Genomic DNA, 20,254 nt, shown 5'->3' with positions numbered 1-20,254 from the left:
GGGACGGGGAGGGCAGGGGGTAACCGGGAGGGGGCACAGCCCCAGCCCGGGCGGCTCCGTACTCGCTGCCCCTGGGGGGAGAGGACTCTTGCCCGCTGCTCCCGGCCTCCCTGCCCCTCGGGGCCGTGCCGGTGAGACCTCCTCGGGTCGGGCTTTGCACAGGCGGAACCCTCCGTGCTCGGCAGTAACGGCATAACGCTAACGAGTGGGTGTTCGGTGGCGAACGCGAGCGGCGTGAGCTTTCTGTGATGCGCTCTTTGTTCAAATGCTTTACTCACCGACTGCTGGCTAACGTCTGCTTACTCCTCCTGCTAATGTGGGGTCTGTCGGGCTAAACTGCCTTCCTTATTGTTAACTTACAGACTTGGAGGCTTTCAGTGTCAGATCTCTACGTTTTCTGCCCTAAACCAATTTTTTTAGCCTGTGTTAGTTAGCTGAAGTTGTCACGGTTATTAATATGAGCTGGAACTTCATGTTTTCTGTTGCATCATTAGTGGAATTGCTGGCTGTTTCCCAGATGTGAAGTCTTAATACTGGTGTTGGGGACTGGGAGAGTCCGTGTGATTTCAGAGCGAGTATGCAGCGGTGATGTGAGAGAGCTAGTAGAGTCTTGTAAAGAGAGCAGATCAGATCCATAACCTTTAGTAGAATGAAAAGACAGTGTCATTTCTTTCATGATTATTTTGCTCATACACTCCATAGTTTAAGAGCTTGATCTTACAAACAGCTGTACACAGAAGTAAAGCCTCAATCGTGTCAGGACTTTGATGAATTTCCTATGATAACTAACCTTGTGGAAGTAGGAGTGGCCCATGTAAGGCCAAGTGCTTTCATCCAGGTAACAAGCTGCAGGTAGGGCATGAGCACAGAGTATCCAAGAACCCCAGCAAACTACCTCCCATCTTTTGCATGGTCTAGCCCAACTGCTTTCTTGTGCCATGTCCTTGCACCACATCCTACGGAGATCTCTGTGTGAGTGGATTCCTCTGCCTAGACCCATGCAATCATCAGAGCTTGTCTGATGCAGCTTTGGATGGGGTTCTATTAATTTCAGACCTGGTGTGGCAGATTGGAGAACTGGAAGGAGGTAGCCCAGTACACATATTCTGAACTGTTTGAGATTACACTTACTGTAGATCTTTTATACTGTGTTGTCCTGATACTTGGTGGAAACTGAAGGAGGTTGAAGGTAACTTGAAGTGTACTGTTTGGAAGTTTTAAAACAGAAGAGTGAGTTTGGTGGCGTTATCTTTTATTAACAGCTTCATGAATGTGAGTTTTCTATTAGTTTTTCTCTCATACAATATAATAAATGATAAGTAGGACTTCAGTAGCTTTGCAGATATAAGATGCAAAATGCAAATACATATTTGTCTTTCTGTTTTAAAACAGATACAATGAAAAATTAATCCAGTGGTTTCATGGGTATAGAGTCACTCTTTGCACTGTTTGGTTGATCAGTTGTTTATAGTTTGGACCTTTAGCTATATAAGCTATATATAGTTATACATACAGACCAGTACATTGTTAGTGCTTCAGGCCAATTTCTGAAGAATATTGCACCTGAAAAGTTACACTGACTTAGTGAAATTGCTTATCTCTTTCAGTATCTGACTTATCACAAGGTCAACACAGTTACACTTCTCCAGAATGAGCTCCTACATAGTCATAAAAAAAATGCAGCCCTGTTGCACAGGTAGGGTGTAAGGTTTGCAAGCATTCCAGGACTGTCCAGCCCAACAGCGAATTTGGTTTTATATCTGCAAAATTCAAAGTTGGCTTAGTTCTTACTCACTGTAGTGTAAGAAAGTGCAAAGGACTGTTTCTTACCTTCTTATGACTGACTCAAGTTTAGTATAGAGATAGATTTATGCAATTATGTATGTTTATAAATGCTTTTTCTACTATGCAAAACCAAGTTACTTGGATGTTACATGAGCCAAAAAATAAACTCCTCTGGTTTTTTTAGACCATTGTGAGTTGGAAGACTTCCACTTAAGCTGTTTGTTGTTTCATGTCAATGAAATGTCCTAGATTCCTGTGACCACAAAGATGGAGATATGCCTGGTACAGATTTGATGACTCAAAACTCTTTGTCCTTTGGAACTTACAGTACAGGTTTTTGGCTGTATTCAGACATTTGGGAAGTAGATTCCCTTTTAGACTTCTTTTTAGTCTTCCTGGGAGCCAGTAAGTGCAGACTTAACCAGTAAAAGCTAAGTTTTACAGCTTAAGAAGTTTTACTGGCATTGACTTCTGCTTCAAAGTTAGTGTTTGTCTCCACTTGAAATGTGTCTTAATTTACCCGTCAGAGAATTTGCTGCAGACAAATGCACAGCTGTATTTTCTTCTACCAAAAGATGTATGACAGCGAAAGAAGAAATGAGAAATTGTACTTGATCCAAAGACCTGCTTAATATGGGCCTAATTTTTTAGATTCTAAATAGATCCATTTTGAGACCAATGGTTGCTTAGGATATTTCACAAGAAAGCACTAGCTGCAAGTGCAATTACTGGGATCGTGCATAAGCATTAAGAGAAGGGCTAAGATGTTACACAGTTTTGAACAGCTGTGAAAGTGGGCACTCAGTTAACAATCCTTTGTGTACGTGGGAGACAGTCTAATACATTTAATACCAACAAACACATCTTTAGTCATTACTGCTTAATCTCTGCTAAAATCCACTACAGCTTTAACCAGAACACTTACTGTGTGTGATACTGTTGAAGTGTTAGGGATTCGTTCATATTTATTTATATGAAGTCTCTCTATATAAATGAAAGTAAAGTACACATTGGTTTAGCAGACTGGGGAGTTGATTTATTTTTATTTTTTTCCTGAGGATTTTCAGTAATCCTTATGTTTGAGCTGTGGACAGTGTACGTGGTGTGGTTGGTCTCGATGTCTTTAGTTATGTAACATGAACATCAGGCTGTGCAGTAAGTCACACAGGGGACAAAGCAGTATGACTGTAGTCCCTGTTGTACACCAGATTGCAAGCCCAGGCTATGATAGGAAGAGTTGAACTCAGTGGAAAGCCTGTCATTGATTTTAATGAGCTCTGGATACGGCCCAAACTCAAGAATTGGTGGCTTGACTTTATTGGAATGCCACCAGCATCATGTTAAGTCATGCATGCACAGATACATATACATCCTCTTAAAGTTTAAAATAGCTTTCAAAAGCAATGCCAATGCCACAAGCATAGATGCCATTTGAATTTAATCTGTTTCTTCTAAATTAATTCAAACACATTGCATCAGATTTTGCTACTTGACATTGTTTTTAGTGGAAATGCAATCCTGTTCCCCCAGCATTGCCTCAAATAAGTTTCTCTGCCGATTCTTCTGTCAGTTTAAGGTCAATCTATTGTGCAGTTTAAGCATAAAGCTAAATAGATTTCTCTCCATCTGGCGAGGTTTATCTCCCTATCTTTGGTAGACAGCTTATATGTGCAATGGAAGCAGTGCTACAGGTTAGAACTTGAAACCACCTCTTTGGCGAGCAGCAGACACTGAGATTTGCAGCTGATGTTATTAACAAGGATCGTTTTAACTACTGTTCCTCCCTCAATCCTGCTCTCTATTGCAGTTCCCTCCATAAATCTCAAGAAATGTCATCAGGTCATAGCTCACACAGCCAAATGATCATGCAAGACTCTGAACGTTCTTCTGACCAGCCAAAACCAGGCAAAACTGCCAAAATATGTATTCAGCCACAAAGCTTGAAAGCAGAAACTTTAATGATTCAGAAACTGGAAATGAAGAGAGGACCAAATGTTATTTCCAATATACTTGTCACATAAGCCATCACATAGTTTTGCTGACTCAGGAATGCTGAACTGGGGGTGGCTGCAGTACTCTAAGCTCTTAAAACTGTAGGAAGTAACAAGGATCTTATTTCACAGCTTCTTTTTAAATTGCTGCTTAAAAGCCTGTGGGGGAAAACAGAGGTTAGTGCACATACTTATTTTGCTTACAACTTTGACGCCTTCTGTAGAGCTAACCTCAGCAAAATGGTATGTCAAGGAGTTATACAGCCTCTCCTGCTTTCATGGCCATTTTTTGGCTTTTCGTCAGCTGTTTGAGCCCTTTCTTCTTTCTGCTGAACATGCATTTCTTAAATTTAATTGATATTTACTGGTAAGAAGAGGCTGCCATCATTCATATAGCCTGTTAATTATTATTGCTGTAATTTGCCAAAAAATGTAACAGTAGCTTGCAGTCAAGTGTGTCCTTTCCTTTCTCCCAGTTTGCAGTTTATGAGACCGTTTTTGTATTCCACTAGATTACATGGGAAGGATACCTGCCAGTGCATGAGGGGTTAATGCTGCTGTAGTTTGGCTGATTCTTTGCCAGTCTTGGCTCCTTTGAGTGCCAAGACTTTTTTCTTTTTTTTAAAGGTTCCTAGCTTAGGAGAGTTGGAGCTGCAGCCCTTACCATGCGATCTGGGGACATTTGTCTCACCCTGGATCACAGTATCTGGCAAACCAGCATCTTTTCCCAGGCCTGTTGCTGACTTGGTGCACATGACTGCAGCCAGATAACAGGGGTCAGGAATGTCCTTGGAATGTCCTTATAAATTTTATCCCTATCATTCAATATATACTATTTGTATATTCCGAAGCACTGGTAATGACAGGAGGGGGGAGGTTTAGAGAAGACGCATTCTCTCATCCTATTTTCTTTCAAAACAGTGTCAGGATTTCTGAGGTCTTCTGAATTTACTGTTTTTTTATATGATACATTTCATTATCTCAGGAGGAGGAAGTTAAAGGGTGAAAGAAAGCAGGGGATGTAGGCTGTATGGTTTTCTTGACATTTGAGAAATGATCCAAGAGTTTCTCTGTAAGTTTAAACTATAGACCCATAGTACAAATTGCCCAGGAACATGCTGCAAGTGGGGACTGTGGATGAACACTGCTTGCTTGATTTTGTTGCTTTTTCAATCTATACATTATGTTAGTGTCTGCCAGCAAAAGATTTAACACCTCATAGGGAGCTTGTGGATTTATGTAATTGACTCTCTACATCTTGCTTAAAAAAACAGGGAGATGTGAACACAATGTTACAGACAATGGGGTATAGAAAACCTCCTGTGCATCAGGAGAGTTAATGCAACTGGAGATGCCATTTCAGAATTGTCTTGTGTACAATACTAATGAAAGTTCTTTCCAAAATCCTTCATTCTTTCTCTTTCCAGATTTATTAAGACAGTGCTTATTTACAGATACATAAAGCTTTAAATTTTTAAAGAATCTGGTCCTTTCAAAGAGATAGCATGCAGCTATTCCACGTCAGAGTAAATTTCAAAAGCACAATGCAATATATTTGTGTGCAGTTAGAGTTTAAGATCAGTACGGTGAGCAGAAGAGCATTAGACTGTTTATATACCTGTTGTTAACTACAACATGTAGTTCTTCAAGCATTTGGGTTTTTAATGCTTATTTTATTTTTTTAGATCTGTCTTTGTACATTTTCACTTTTTTGCTACTGTGCTGACTGAAGGGTGGATTTAATGAGAGTTAAACTCCTAAAGCTGTGGGTTCTGCAATAATTAAGAATGATATCTTATTGTACAAGAAAATACGTTAAAATGTTAAGGTTCTTACAATAAATCAGCTTAAAGCAAGAAATCTGAGTCAAGGAAAGACTATCATTTATCTCAGAAGTTCTTGCTTTAGTTGATTTGTCAAGCTTCTAGGCTATGCAAATGGTTTCTTATTATATTTTTAATGTGAAGCAGTATAAAATCATGTTAAATAGAGGAAAGAGGAAAAAAAGGAGCATCCTGGCCATTATTATTGTGATTAGTCTGAAGAAACTATGCTAGAAACAATACCACCACAATTTTTGTTGATTGGATTAGAGGAAAAAAAGGAATACAAGCAATTTACATGCCCTGATTCTAGTGATCACATTTCTTCTGCTCTACTGGCCTTCAAACTATGGCCATTGCCACGGTTCTTCATTCTGCAGTTATAAGGGGGATAAAAACAGTAATAGGCAGTGACTTAGATTTTATTCTACTACACATTACACAGCATCAGCACAATCATGTGCCTCATTCCTCCAACGGGAAAATATGTCAGATTTTGAACAGGTTTTCATTTTGATGGGAAGGGTGTTACACTTGTAGTGTGTATGGGACTCTTCAGAAATAAAGTAGTTGCTGGTTTTGTGACTGATTCTGATAAAAATAAAAACTTGGTCATATCATAACTAATACCATTTTTACTGATGACCAGTGGTTCTTCTGCAACATTCAATGGTATTTCCTTTGGATGTTTTTTACTAATATCCCATTATATTTAGCAATTACATATGAATTCATGGTGAGAAAACTTTGCACAATCTAGGAAAAAAATTCAGAAGTATTATTAGTGTTTAGCCTTTGTACTTGGTTGCAGTTGCCTTCGTGAAATATTAAATCTCATCTGCAGTGAGAAGATATTACAATACAGGTATTGTGTAATCAAGAAAGCAGTGCAAATCTGTCTTGTAACTTAGCTCATCAAACTTTAGTTGCTTTAAAATACTAAGTAGTCTTATACACATTATGTATAAATAGTTCTCAGTAGATGGAGGGCTTGCTTCGTGTTTTCATGAACAAAGGGAGCTCTCTGAGTGCAGAACAAGCATAGCTAGTCTTTAGACTTCACACTAGCTTATATTCAGGCAATATATTGAGGTCCTTGAGGGCTCAGTTAGTACCATGCCAGACAGTATCAGTTACATTAGCTTCTATGTTATATCCAAAGGAGCTGTTTCATGAGAGGATCTGAGTGTGTGTTCTTGTGTAGGTGCTGATAAAACCTATAGAAAGTAGGTGACTTCAGCTACACGGACAATTCTATGATTCTATGGCACATGGTGACAACTGTTCCTGCTTGGACCTGCAGCGTTGGCTGATATTTCACTGTATGGGAACTACCTAGTTGGAAGGAATTGCTTAGTAGCAAGGATTCAATACCTGAAGCCAGTACCAGTGGATCTCAAGTACGTTGTGTTTAAAGGGTAGCAATAGGGGGCCGAAGTGGTGAGACTGAGAGTGGCATTTAACCTAAGAAAGCTGTAGGCATCCCCTAATCGACGTGGTAAAGCAGAAGGATACTAAAGCAACGGACTTAAGTTTGTCATGACTCTTAACTGTAGCTTTTTCAGATACTGCTGATCCTGGGATGACAGATAGACCCATCAGCTCAGTGCATTACTTAAGTGTGTGCCCAGCTTTGTGGTTGCACTGTTTGAAATGGGAAGCACTAAGCAGACATCCATTTTAAGCATGTGATTATGTGACTTGGTGACACAGAACTGTAGTTTATTCAACAGTTTTAGGTAAAATTCTTCTGCAATTAGCTTATTTCCTGCCTCTGGGTATTTATTAGATATTTTCCCTTCCCATTATGATGGGAACAGCTCCAGCATATTTAAGAGACAATTGGGAATGCACTGGGATATTTAAAGATTCCCAGAACTTGAATCAGAGTAATGCGTTGGACTGCTGTATAAGGACTCTGCTGTGCTATGGGTCTGTTCTGGTGAAATTGGCTCAGTATGAGATATTTTTTATTATGTGATGATTTTAAAACTCTGAACAGGCTGGGCCAAATCATGTGGTGCAGTCATTGATTTCTAATTTAACTCAGTGTTTTGATGCCAGTGATTCTGTAAGAGTTCCCACGGCTGAAGGCTGGCTACTGAACTTAAAGTTATCTTGGATATTTATAGGGTGCCTATTCTTGTAGGGTCTTTCTGGCTGTCCTTATTGAGTGAGGGAGGATGGGGAAAGACTCTAAAACACACTTCCAGGAATCAGGAACTTTGAGTTAGTTGCAGTTTATGGATTCCGGAACAGTGACTGAATTACCCTTCCTCAGTTCTCCCTGCTGTATCTGCAATACAGAGTAATACTATATTCTGTGCAGAGGGACATGGGTCTGGTGCTTGTGATTAATCTTGCAGATAGCAAGTGGTAGGAGTAAATTTATTATTACTTGATACTTTCTTCTTATTTTGCAGTTTGTGGAATGGACCAGGTACTGTATTAATGCCTTTATACAGAGGAAAGCTACCAGAGAAAGCGAGATGTTACCATTGCCTACTAATTTGAGTTAAATGTCAAGAGTATGCAGTTTTGACTTTTATTTTTCTATTCATTTCCCCTTGGAGCAATAAAGCCTGCAGGCAGGACATTCTGGGACCTCACTGCCCTTCTCTGAAGGTTAATGGTCACTTTATCTTTGGCCTTGTGTTTGCAGGCACTGGAGTCAGACAGCCTTTTCCCCAGAGCTGCGCTTCCGTGATTTCCCGTATTATTACTTCAGCCAACAGCCAGTGAGATGGTATCAGATATGACCTTCACTTTAGCATTTTTATTTCAGTCACAGTTGAAATTCAGGATGTTGATAGTTTTAGGAATATTATTCCAGATGTGTGAGTCCCTGGTTCTCTTCTTGCTTATACCTGTACAAACAAATCAGGAGTAATTCTCTTGAAGAGTTGGGCCTACATTAGTGCAAAACTAATATACATGGGAAGTCATTAAACTTGATTGCTATTCACAGCACAAGAATTAGTGCCAATGTCAGTCTGATCCGTCTCCAAGGGAGCTTGGCAAGGACATTGACTGGATCTATCCCTAGAGGGGAATTTGGGAAGAATGGGGTGTAGAAAACTCAATTCATTATTCACATCGTCTCAGGATATTTGTTTAGACTCAGTAACTGTTACCTCTGATGTTCGACATCTAGACTAGGCACTGGTCCACGTGCCTGTAGCTACATACTGTGTTCTCACATTTCTTTCCAGATGGTCTTGCATATTGGTGCCTGCCTGGACACCGAGAAGGAAAAGTTGTGTTTTTGGAACTTAATATTTTTTAACATGGTATTTTCTTAACTCAGAATATGTAGAAATAGAGCTCCTTTGTTCAGCTTCTGCACTACCCCCCCTTAGACAAAAGGACCACAGTTTCAGTATATAAAATATTGACCGCGCTAGTATTTTCACAGGAAATACCAAGCTCTTCCACTGTGTCAAAAATAATCTGCTTTTCATTCAAACTCATTAAAATCTTAGATTTTAGATTTATGATCTTGGATGAAAAAAGCAGATACGTGAGAGGCAGCACATCCCAGCTATATTGTCTATGTATACAGGGATGCTGTTACTTTCTCTCCAATAAATGACGTATTTATACGCAAATCAGTGCTGGTAGATTTGTAAAATGTCTAACAAATACTTCTGTCTCTTTATCTGTATTATTTGTTTGGCAATAGGTATTTTCTGACACTGAAGTCTGAGGTTACATCTGTGATCCTGTTGTTTCTAGGGGAAATTACCATTTGAATGACACATGGCCTGACCTTCATCTCCAGATAATTTAGGAAGAGTTCACGTTTTACTGTGGGGAGACAGAGGACAGATTTAACATACCAGCATCTTTTTGGCCATATTTTAGAATTCAGTAACGCATGGATACCCCATACCAAAGTTTATCTTCACTCCTTCCTCAGAGGTGAAGACAATGTGTTTGTGGTAAACTGCAAGAAATGATTCAGACCAGAATTACCAAACACCGGAATCAAAGAGATTACATGTATCACTGCTTTCTTTCAAATATTCTTTTTATTGAAGGAGCTTGCAGGAAGTCCTCTAACGGGGAACAACAACAATGAAAATCCTCCAAATCCCACACATTGTACACAAAGTGTAAAAATAGACATAATTAGAGCAACATACAGTAATTAGACTCCAGAGCAAGTATCATGGCAAATCTTTCAGGCTTATAAGCATGAATAAAAAACTGATATAGTACATAGTTAGAGGCCCCTGACTACATTCTCTATTTTCAGTTTCAGAGATAGACTTTGACCCTCATTTTCCTCCTAATATTAATCACAGATGGATGTATAAACTCTGCAAGGCAGAAATCCTCTTATCTCCACTTCTTTGTTTTCTGCAGAGTACTGTGTTTGATTCCAACCCGGCTTGTCTAAAGCTCTGATAGTCCAGCTTTTAACAGTGATGCATGTTTAGTCGTTTCTTTAGTATTGAAGTGTTTTCACTGAAAAATCCCAAGGCAGGTCCATTTGCCAGCCTGGGAATCTCACTTGTAAGAGAGCTGAATCCATTTCTGTTTCAGGAGAATGTTCCCTGCAAGTCCCATTTATGGTAGCACACAGGTAAACAATCCACCTGCCAAATGCAGAGAGAATTGTGGTATGGGAAGAGTGACTTGCAATGTTACAGTTAAATTTCTGCACAGGGTTTATTCCAGGTTATAGTGGGTAGAAGTGCTTTACATGCAATTCAGCTGGAATGCCACATTTTCAATAAACACTTGGGCAAGATCAAGTGCAGCATAAAATCTAGTCTGAAGGTTCTCAATTAACCTAGGCTTCCATTGCTCAATGGTAAAGACACGAGAACTAGAAACTAGACTTGGATTCTGCTGGATTTGCCCCAGATACCTCATTTGATGGCCAGACACAGACAGGTTTACTTTTTCAGCGTTAAACAAATGAATAGAAAATGTCAATGGTTTGCTGCCCTGCCCTAAAAGGCAGGGAGGGTCTGTGCAGATTCGTGGGTTCAAGTGCATTGGAGGATGCAGGAGCGCACATGGTGCTCAGGCTGACAGTAGCTGGGAAAGGTGAGGAGAGGCAAAATAACGGAAAAGTGAAAAATATTGCAAGGGATACAAATGCAATATGCACATAAGAAATACACAGAATCTTCACTATATAAAATTCAAGTGCATATAGAATCATGCAATGGTTTGGGATATAGATCAGTATATGACAGCTCACCCCTTTGCAGTGGTGACAGGGGAGCTGCAAACATCCTTCAGTGAATTCTCACCTGATGGACACTGTGTTTTTCGTAACAGCAAAACTTACCACAGGAATGCAGTCAAATTGTCACTTTGTTACAGTGACTGGGAGAGAAGAAAGTACACTGGATTGTGGTAGGGGCTAAAGGCTAAAAATGAGAGACCAAAGTCTGTCTTGTTAGCAAGAAGTCAGTTCAGAGACATCAAAATATACAGGAAACTTGAAATGCTATGGTCTGTCACTTGGCTGTAGGATTTCTGTTCCTGTCTCTAGCTTTGTTTGGTGAAAGATTGATATGAAACTTTTGTCCCTTTCTGCAAATAAATAAATAAACAAACAAATGAACGAATAAATAAATAAGCAAATGTCCATATTTAAACACAGTTTGTGAATCATGGGATTTCCTAACTGTGTGACGTGTGGTCCATCCCTGCTGCTTTGCACTGTGTATGTGTCCTGATTGCATGCGAGCCAACTTTGGATGGACATTTTGTGAAGTGTGAAGTGTTCACCATCTGAGAGCTGGGTAGGCAAGAACATGGTTAGACCTTAGAGATCTATTTGCAAGAGGCTGCAAGAAAAGCAGTAGATCTGTCGGACATGAAACATATTTTGGATTGCTGGTTGTGTGTGTAGCTCCTAACACCTCTGCTGTCAGGCTGCTGGCATGTACCCTGTGTACGTGTATACGTGTAGGAAGTGACTGTGGAAACATGCCAGTGTTTTTTATCTCACTTTGAGTTTCCCTCATTGGATTGCTTGTTGCTGTTGGTTACTTACTTGGAAAGGCTTTTTTTTTTTTTTTTGCAAAGACACAGGTGCCTGTGAAACAAATAACTCGCTGATTTTAGGAGATAAATTTTGGTGCAAACATTTCTCAGTGATTGGGTTGCTGGGCCTTGCTCAGACTTGCCTCCCTCATTCCTTTTGGCGAAATTAAGAAACTTCTTGGGAAGTTTACCAGTGCTCGGAGCTCTGCTGCTACCTCTTCCTTGCTGTCGGTATCACTGCGGGAGGGCAGCTTGCCACCTGGGCTGCTTGTTCTGCCTGCAGACTCAGAAGACTCGAGGTGCATTTGGATGTGCAGTGATCACAGGGGGTAGCACAATGTTGGGCTGTTGAGGGAATGCAGTGACAGTGAGTTTGAAGAAGTCAATGGGGAAGGCCATAATTTTCAAATGAGAGTGGGCCTGGACTGGGATATTTCAATCAAGCCAAGCCACAAACTTAAGAGGAAATCCAGATCTGATTCAACTTCTAGGTGTCTAAACTTGCTGTCTTCCCTATCTTTAAAAAAACATTTATACTTTGCCAAAGTCTGTATTCTGTGGTTATTTGGTGTTCATCTGCTTTCCAAGCTGAAAACAACAGCTTTAATTAATTAACTGGCAGTAGAGCAGCCCATTCGCTTTAACTAACATCAACGCAGTGACTGTTTGGCTGTCAGACCTGGGGAGCAGTACATAACTGCTTACTTGCACTGATTTACCTGTGGATATAGAGCCATGATGTTTCTCAACATCTAAGATTTCAGATCTGTACCCAAAAAGCTCAGTGTGTAGCCATTTGGAGCTGTGCTAACGTTAAAGAGGCAGAGCAGTGAATAACAATTGTTACCATGAAGTGGCTTGGAGACTGATATTAAGATAGAGAATCAAAATGGATTAAATCCTGAGGTGGGGTAATTATTTTTAATGACTATTTACTAGTCTGTGCTTCTTGGAAAGTAAGGGGGTTTCTAGATGGTGCAATGTGTGTTGCTAAACTGCCAGTGCCTGGGAACAGGACTGTTTGACCTAAATGGAACCCAACAGATGAAGATTTGCATGTTCAAGTAAGTAATTTCAAGACAAAAATACATGAAAGAAAAAAGAATAATGAAAGGAAATATATTCTGAAGGCAAACTATCTGAGGAGGTTAGGAGACAGGGAATCTGCTTCATGTTAGCAAAAAAATCTGATCTTTTGAAGCTTGTGGGCCATATTCTACAGCAATTAAAGTGACAAAAATCTTCCAAAGCCGTCAGGATTACACCGTTCCACAGGCTTTAGGGATTGGGTCTTCCCACTTAAAGGGCATTTGTTCTTTCTTGCTTTTAAATACAAATGTGGATTTCTTATGAGGTTTCCTTCATTTCTTACTATAAATGTTTCCATTGGTAGCATTTTCTGAACTAAATGCAGGCAGATTTCAGATACCATCCTACGTCCAAGGTTTTGTACATTAAGCCAGTCAGAAGGTTTCTCCAGTAATCTCCAGGAATTTCTTTTTGGTGGTTTTTACCCAATAACCAGAGCCTTGACTTTGACTTTTTTTTTTTCTCTGTGGACTTTCTGTGATGGGTGGAGACTAATGCTCTGTAGCTAGCTTTTTTCTGTTAGGGTTAGGAGTTCAGCGCGAAGTCATCGTAACAAATGTAGTAATTCAGTACAACAGCGAAACTCATTTGGGTAAAACTTCAACTAGAGTTACTGTATTTTTGCTTTTTTGTCCTTTCCCAAGAGAGAAAGTGTACCTGCTTGATGTCAGGTTTGATTTGCAGTTCTTCTCTGGTTGGCATTGAAGTTGTCTGCTTGTAGAGGCTTGCTCTTTCCTGCTAAGTGGAAAACTAGACTAGAATATGATTTGGTTCCTGTTTGTGATGGCCCTCGCACTTGCTGTTGTTTATTATTTGTGTCATGACTTTCCTTTGTGCAGGGGGCTTTGTAGAAAATAGAGAAATTGGTTTGTCCATTCATAGATTTCAAAGTTCTGTACTATTATGAAACTGCTGTAGCTGAGTCAGTTATGGGGATTCTCACCAGAGGTGCATTTCTCAAACTTCATGTCTCTCTTATGGGAAAGGTGTTAAAATATTTTTTTCCTAGTTTTCCAGAAGAACTGCTCCACCTTAGATCTGGTCTTGCTACTCAATACCTTTAAGGGCAACTCATATAGAAATACTCATATAATACTCTCTCTTACTGGCTTGCCAGACCCAAGTATTCAAATATTATATAGTAGCTGAGAAATACGAATAAATGTGGTTTTCTTCTGATCTTTTAGGAATGAGTGTAAGTCTTTCCTTTGCAATTAACAGAGTTATGAACTTACTACATTTAAATACACATGTATGTGTTTTTTTTTTAATCAAGAGCTGAGATTCTTACCAGGACTTGCGACTCCAAGAAGAGGCTAACACTTTGGTACTGGCTGCCAATACTCCCTAGTTGTGTGCAGGCAGCACAAGTGATGTCTTGCCACATCTCTCTGCTTTTATCTCGGTAAAGGTCCTTAACAGCCACGATGCAGATTCATTTCCATATGAATTTAATGCAATGTAATGTCAGAAATGTGTGCAGCTATGTTGTCCCCAGGGCTTGGGTCACCCTGTGAATGGAGCTGCTTGGGATTTAACCATAGCCCTTTTCCTCCTTCCACACCCAGTGAGGGCCTCCTTAGTTGTGGTAGTGAGTAAAAACAGTTAGTGGATTGTCAGAGGGCATCACCAGGCAGTATTTTTCTCATATGGGTGTGCTGGTTACTTTAAACTCCATAGCTTTTTACCTGACCTTGTGATATTGCAGGGATGTATTTTTTTCTGTTAATTTGTAGAACAGCTTGTTAGAATAGATTGTGATTTACAGTGAGGGGGCATAATGCCTGTTCTGGAAGGTCCTGTGTGCCCCTTATGTGCTGGAGAATGACTACAGTTTTTAGTGGTTGTTTCAAAGATGTCGCAAGTATTTTCTGTAGCCTTTCTCTGTCTAAAAAATAACAATAACAATTAATCTCCTCAGGGTTTCTTCACATCCTAATTACAACCAAGCCTCTCATTAGTCCCACAGGGAGACAGAATCAAATGCCATATGGTATTTTACACTTAGGATGCGGTGCTTACCAAGAGCTGGAAGGAGACAGGAAAAGGGGGAGTTAACAATTCATAACCATTTATGGAACAGGCACAGCCCTCCTTGGACCCAGTTCAGCAGAGTCTGAGGGCCTCAGATCAGGAACTTTATCTGGCTAGTAATTGCATCGGCATGCTGGCTTTCTTGTGTGCGTGTGTGGGCATTTGGTGAGCAGGATACAGAGCTGCAGAATCTTTGTGCTGGCATCCACACACAAGGATGAATTAAATGCACACACGCCTCCTGGGAAGGACCATGGCTGGATTCTACGGTTGCCTGAAAAGTAAAAAGTAAGTGCCATGCTGAGTTCCCCCCTCCACCTTTCCAAAGTGAGCTGAGTCTAGTGGGAGCTTTGAAATTCTTTGTTGTATTTCAGCAGCAGCACTGAAGAAAATGTTTATGCCTTGAGACTGAACTACCATTCTGAGTACAAAAGTGCAAAAAATCAATCCTCACTAAAATACCAAATGAGTGAAAATTGGTCATATTGTTTTTTCCTTCAGAGGTATAAACATGAAATATTGAGAAAGGAATTAAGTACCTTTTCCTGCCTAATTATAGCAAGAGGAAAAATATCCTCTTCCTTATTGATTAGCTGTATTGTTTATATATTAACACGTAAAAATGAGAAATACAGAAATGCACACTGGCTTTTAAAAAATGTTCAGCTAGAAATCTGGCAGTAAATGCTCTTTAGAACTTGATGTGCTCAGCTTTTGTATAAGCAACCTGACGTTTGCTTCTGTAATCACTCCCCATTGTGAGATTTGGTTGTATTTAAAATAATTTTTTTTTTTTTTTGCTTCACTGACATATTCTGTTGGAGCAGGCTGTAAAGGGAGAAGAGAATAGGGAAATGCGTGATAGTATTTGCGCTTTAAACAACCATGAAGCTACATTTGTTTTTTCCTTTGACATTCCCTGCTAAGGAATGGAACAAAATTTTCTGCTGCAAAAACTGAGCAGTGGTTTTTGATAATGTTTTGCATCAACAGACTGTAGAGGGCTCTATTCTTGCATACAGTATGGGATTACAGAAAGTGAAAATGCACAGTGAAAGGCAAGGAAAGTTGTATCTTGAGGCTTAAGATGTGAATGCTGATAGTTAAATGTACGGGTAAGTCCTGGTTAGCAGAGGGAAAAAAAAAATTGAGAAGGGAAGCTGGCAATTCACTCTTTCTCCTTTTCCCTCTTCTAAAGGTTATATCCCTCATACCAAGAGTTTTTCTCACATTACTATTGGATTTCAGTTAGCATTTCTATCCCATATTGTCTCTTTTCCTCTGAAATTTGTGACAGTGTCTATGGGAGGGAATCAATATTTGGAAAGTAAGTCTGCCTTATATAAAAGGGAGAGGATGCAATCAGAACTACCAAAAGGGCTATGAGTGAGTCCTGATAAGGCAAGAGGATTGGCACTGCAGGTGACTAAAAAAATCAGTGTACGTTGTTTGATTTATGCTAAGTTGTTTTTCCCCAAAAATCCTCCAGCATCTAATGCAGTTAAAACAAACTTGGAAGTCTGAAAGAGGCTATAAGGGCTGGGCAGATGAAACTTCTTTCATGTGGCATATGATCTCTCCTGGTAGATCTCCACCTGATTTACAAGGAACATGGTTTTTTGTCTTCAACAAATTCTTCTTTCTTGTTGCTCTTCAGCTAGGTCTCTACACTTGGTATATATACAGATTATATTCCTCAACCTGTTATTTCAGCCCTGTGATGTGTTCCCAAGTGGATTAGTGCAACTATTAGTACTTTGCAGTCTTTGCAAATTTTATATGCTGCTTTGGCTGTGATCATTGGCAGTTAAAATGAGCCTAAGATACCAACAGCAGTAACAGTGATGTGCTTAGCTTGAGATTAATTTTAGATTAATTTTGTTTGGAGTTTGACATGAAGTATTTGTCTTTCTGGACAAATGGGTCATTGGAACGTCTTCCTCAAATCCGCACGTGGTCATTCGACCTGTAGGAGTTAGTTTGCTTTCTGAATGAAAGCTATTTTGGAATGAAATTACTTTTGTGTTTTAAACAATTGGCTTAGGTACCAGTAGGAATTTAGCCAAAGTGGCTATAAAACCTGCCACTGGGAAAGGGGTCCATCCAGGGCTTCGAGCTGCTAGGTCCAGCTAAAGCACCTGGGCTTTTTTGAAAGCTGCTTTGGGTAGCACTTTCCTGTGCTGCTGTCACATTTACCGTCATCTCCTCCACATTTTTCGAGGGGAAGCAAAGGTTCTGCCTTGGTACTCTGCAATAATGTATGACTGAATCTGATCTTTGTGCAGAGAGTCCTGTCCCTGTGCTTTGTTAATGTTCCTTTATGAGATGTCACATTAAAAAGAAAGCCCAAAGCCTAATCCAGGTAATTCTTCATTCACAACCTCAATCTTGGGTGCTATTCCACTGAAATAAAAGTTGTAGATTGCTTTTATATTTCTCTTTAACCAGCATCTGCAACCTGAATAATCTTAAATTGTTCTTCCAGTAAGTTTATAGCTCATCATCCTTGTTGCAGAGTTTTGTTGTGCTTGGTCCTGGTGTCAGAAGAAGATATTTGACCTGGACAGATATGATGAAGTTTTCTAAAGCCTGTGGAGAAATCTTTTCATATGTCTCTCAGTTTTTGGTACTAGCCAAATACATAGTTATGAGCTGGAAATGTGGTTGCTTGAATAGTAAGTTTTACTGATGGTCAATGCAAACTGCCAATTTCCAAAGACAAATATAGTATGTTAGAAGCTATATAAAATACTTGGCTGAAGGCTTTGCGTGCCAGCTCAGAACTGGTTTCTATAACAGACTATAAGGAAATGTATTTAACTGGTCTGTACTTAATGTGGTCACTCAGGATTTCATGGTGCCTTTCACAAGCACTCCCAGAATTATGGACATATTTCAGTTTGAAGGTCTGCTGCTATGCCAAGCTCTGCACTTCCAGTGGGATATTGTGTTCTTATAGTTCAAAATTGTCAAAAAATGCTGATGTGCACTCTTATCCTGCAAAGAAGTTCAGCATTTGGGTAAAACAAGTTGATTAAGGCATGCACCGGTATATTTTTCAATATATTTTTAGATTGTTTGAGATGAAAGTAATAGCAAATGTAAAATGATGTTATGACCATGGAATCAACGAAATGTGTTTTCTGGATTAGGTGCTGTTGCTCTGTAGCTGCAGCTTGCATTGTTGCCTGTTCAGATGAGTGTCAGGAAGAGATTTTTGTGTTTACTGGGATTATTGCAAAGATCACATAGTGCTGTCCACCTGATGGATAACCAACTAAGCTGAGATGTCTGTTCACTGCCTCCTGCATGTTTGCCCCAAGCCCTCTTATTGGAGACGCTACAAGGGACAGTGGAAGGAGTGCCAGAAGACCCTTCATCTTTGGTGCATAACACACATTATTCAGATTTTGTATCTGTGTGGGGGCCTTAAAGTCCTTGGTTCCCTATCCACAGCAAGCAGCTGATGTATTAGCTTGGAGACCAGCAAGTAAACTGGAAGTGGTTTAAAGCTCCACCAACTGCTACTGAAGTAGCAACTTGGCACTGGTGGAATGGGGCAGTTTAAAACTGTTGGCTCTTCTCAGTCAGCAGCTCATTCGCCTCCTGTGGCCTCTCTCACTTTTTGGAGGCACATAATCACCGCAGGGTCTAAGTAGCTGTGTTTACTGACTGTCCACAGTACACGATGCTTTCCTCTTCGGCATGCAATTTTAGACAAGGAGCATCTCTCCAGGACTCACACTAAAGTGAGACACTGAGCTCCTTGGCCATCCCTGCCTGTGGCATTCCCCGGCATACCTGGGCTGGGCTCAGCAGCAGTCTGTAGGCTCAGTGGGGCTGGCAGCTGTCAGGAGGCCCTGTGGCTTTGGAGTCAGTAGGAGCTGTGGCAGAGCGGTCCTGTGATGATCTGGGTGGTCTGTGTGTGTGGCTGATGAATTCTGGTGAGGTGAAATGCTTCTCATGAACACTTTGGCATCCTGAAATACGTTTGTTTACCTGTCTTTATTGTACACCACTTCAACACAATATTTCCCAACGAGCGCAAGAATCGCTCATTAACCATTTTTCAGTGGGGTTTTTGTTGAGGTGAAAGCATCTGAGGATGCAAGGTGGTTCCTGCCCAGCAAAGCAAGTTCACCAGTGCAGAGACAGTCCCTGGATCCACACAGGGGTGACGCTACCGGGTTTCAAGAAATGGAGGGTGCAAAAGGCAAAGCACTGAACAAGAGAAGGGATGTGCTTTTGTGGAAAGCAGAGAGCTCTCCCAGCTGGGGTCAAGTCAGAGAGGGTGAGCTGAGGTGAAGGACTCCCCAGGCATTTCGAGTCTCTCGGGGAATCTTTCAATGATGAAAGATTCAACCTATGAGCATGTTCCTGTACATGGCAATCATACAGAGTATTTGAACATTTGTGAGCATTTTTTCTTCACCCCACAGGGATCATTCAGTGCTATGCCTGGTATTAAATATGCGCAGGCTGAAGTCCTGTTTTCTTACTCAAGAATAGCAGAGAGGGTGAACAAAAGCAGTCAGGAGGTGGCAGAGCCATGGCACTGCAGGCAGTTGAGCACAGTTAGTACAATGGTGCTGTATTATTAACAAAAAGATAACTACTGCTCTTTGTTGATTCATTCCAATTTGACTCATCTCTGTGCAAGAAGTTCAGTTCTGGCTTAATACACCAGTGAGTCACTCCACGTCTCCCAGTCCTCCTCATTCTGATCGTGCTTCTCTCTGGATGGTGTTTGTTTTAGCAGCCACAGTGATGTGGTCCGTTTGCTGGCTGTAGGCAGAGGAATTCCAAGCAGGCATGCCCATTTGTTTGGTTTCAGCAGAACAGCCCTTTCCCTGTCACCAAGGTGCCAAGTATTTGGCAGATGTGCACCTCTGATGCTGCCTATCCTACTTCTCTTGCACTGGAGCAGAAGCTTCTTGGTTTGGGACAATCTGCTGAATGTGATTCTCACTTTTCTGCACCATTTGACTGTCAGGTTTTTTGTCTATGGTATTTTACCAGACTGAGCCATGAAAACTTCTTGTCATAATTTTGCCTTCTGCTCTCCTCTTATTCAGAAACTTCTGCTGCTTAAAGTGTCTAGGTTTTTACCTTTACAGCCAACTGCAGAGATTAATTTGTTATTTTCTCCTTGTACAGAGGTCTAGAAAGTTTAGTAGCTGTGATGTGAAGGCCTAGAATTGGCTTTAGAAGCTGAAATCTGGCTATAAATATGTGGGACAAAAATGAAGTATGTCCAAGTTGTACTTCCAATAGATAACCTACCTGAGCTGGTACCAGGAAACTAGAGCTGATTACTAGCCAACCTCAGGAAAATCCGAGATAAGTCTGTCTGTGAGGAAACAGAAAAAATAGCCCAATGTAATTCCAAGGTTGATTTTTTTTTTTTCCCCAAATTTCTCCTAAGGGTTTCTGCTGTAAGAAAACAGTTGAGCACAAGGTGCTCTACTCTAGCATGATCCAAGCTTATGGTTCTGTATTAAATCACTTGTAGTTTCAAGGTTG

The 20,254-nt window shown here is 40.5% G+C and overlaps 1 protein-coding gene across 3 annotated transcripts in view; it reads left to right on the top strand.

Moving 5' to 3' along the window:
• Positions 1-74: 74 nt before the first annotated feature.
• KIAA1210 (KIAA1210 ortholog) overlaps positions 75-20,254 on the top strand; it is a 55,812-nt gene continuing 35,632 nt past the window's right edge. For 2 of the 3 annotated variants that reach the window (XM_014955367.1, XM_014955368.1), the window contains exons 1-2: positions 75-205; positions 14,659-15,019. In XM_014955367.1, coding sequence (XP_014810853.1) covers positions 14,958-15,019 — 62 coding nt within the window. In that variant the 5' untranslated portion in view covers positions 75-205; positions 14,659-14,957. The remainder of the gene's footprint in view (positions 206-14,658; positions 15,020-20,254) is intronic. The other variant, XM_014955370.1, reaches the window with a different exon arrangement.

This window comes from Calidris pugnax, unplaced genomic scaffold, assembly GCF_001431845.1.
Source record: "Calidris pugnax isolate Ruff unplaced genomic scaffold, ASM143184v1 scaffold38, whole genome shotgun sequence".
NCBI lineage: Eukaryota > Metazoa > Chordata > Aves > Charadriiformes > Scolopacidae > Calidris > Calidris pugnax.
The sequence above is the reverse complement of the archived record's forward strand: the minus strand, read 5'-3'. Positions and strand labels throughout refer to the sequence as shown.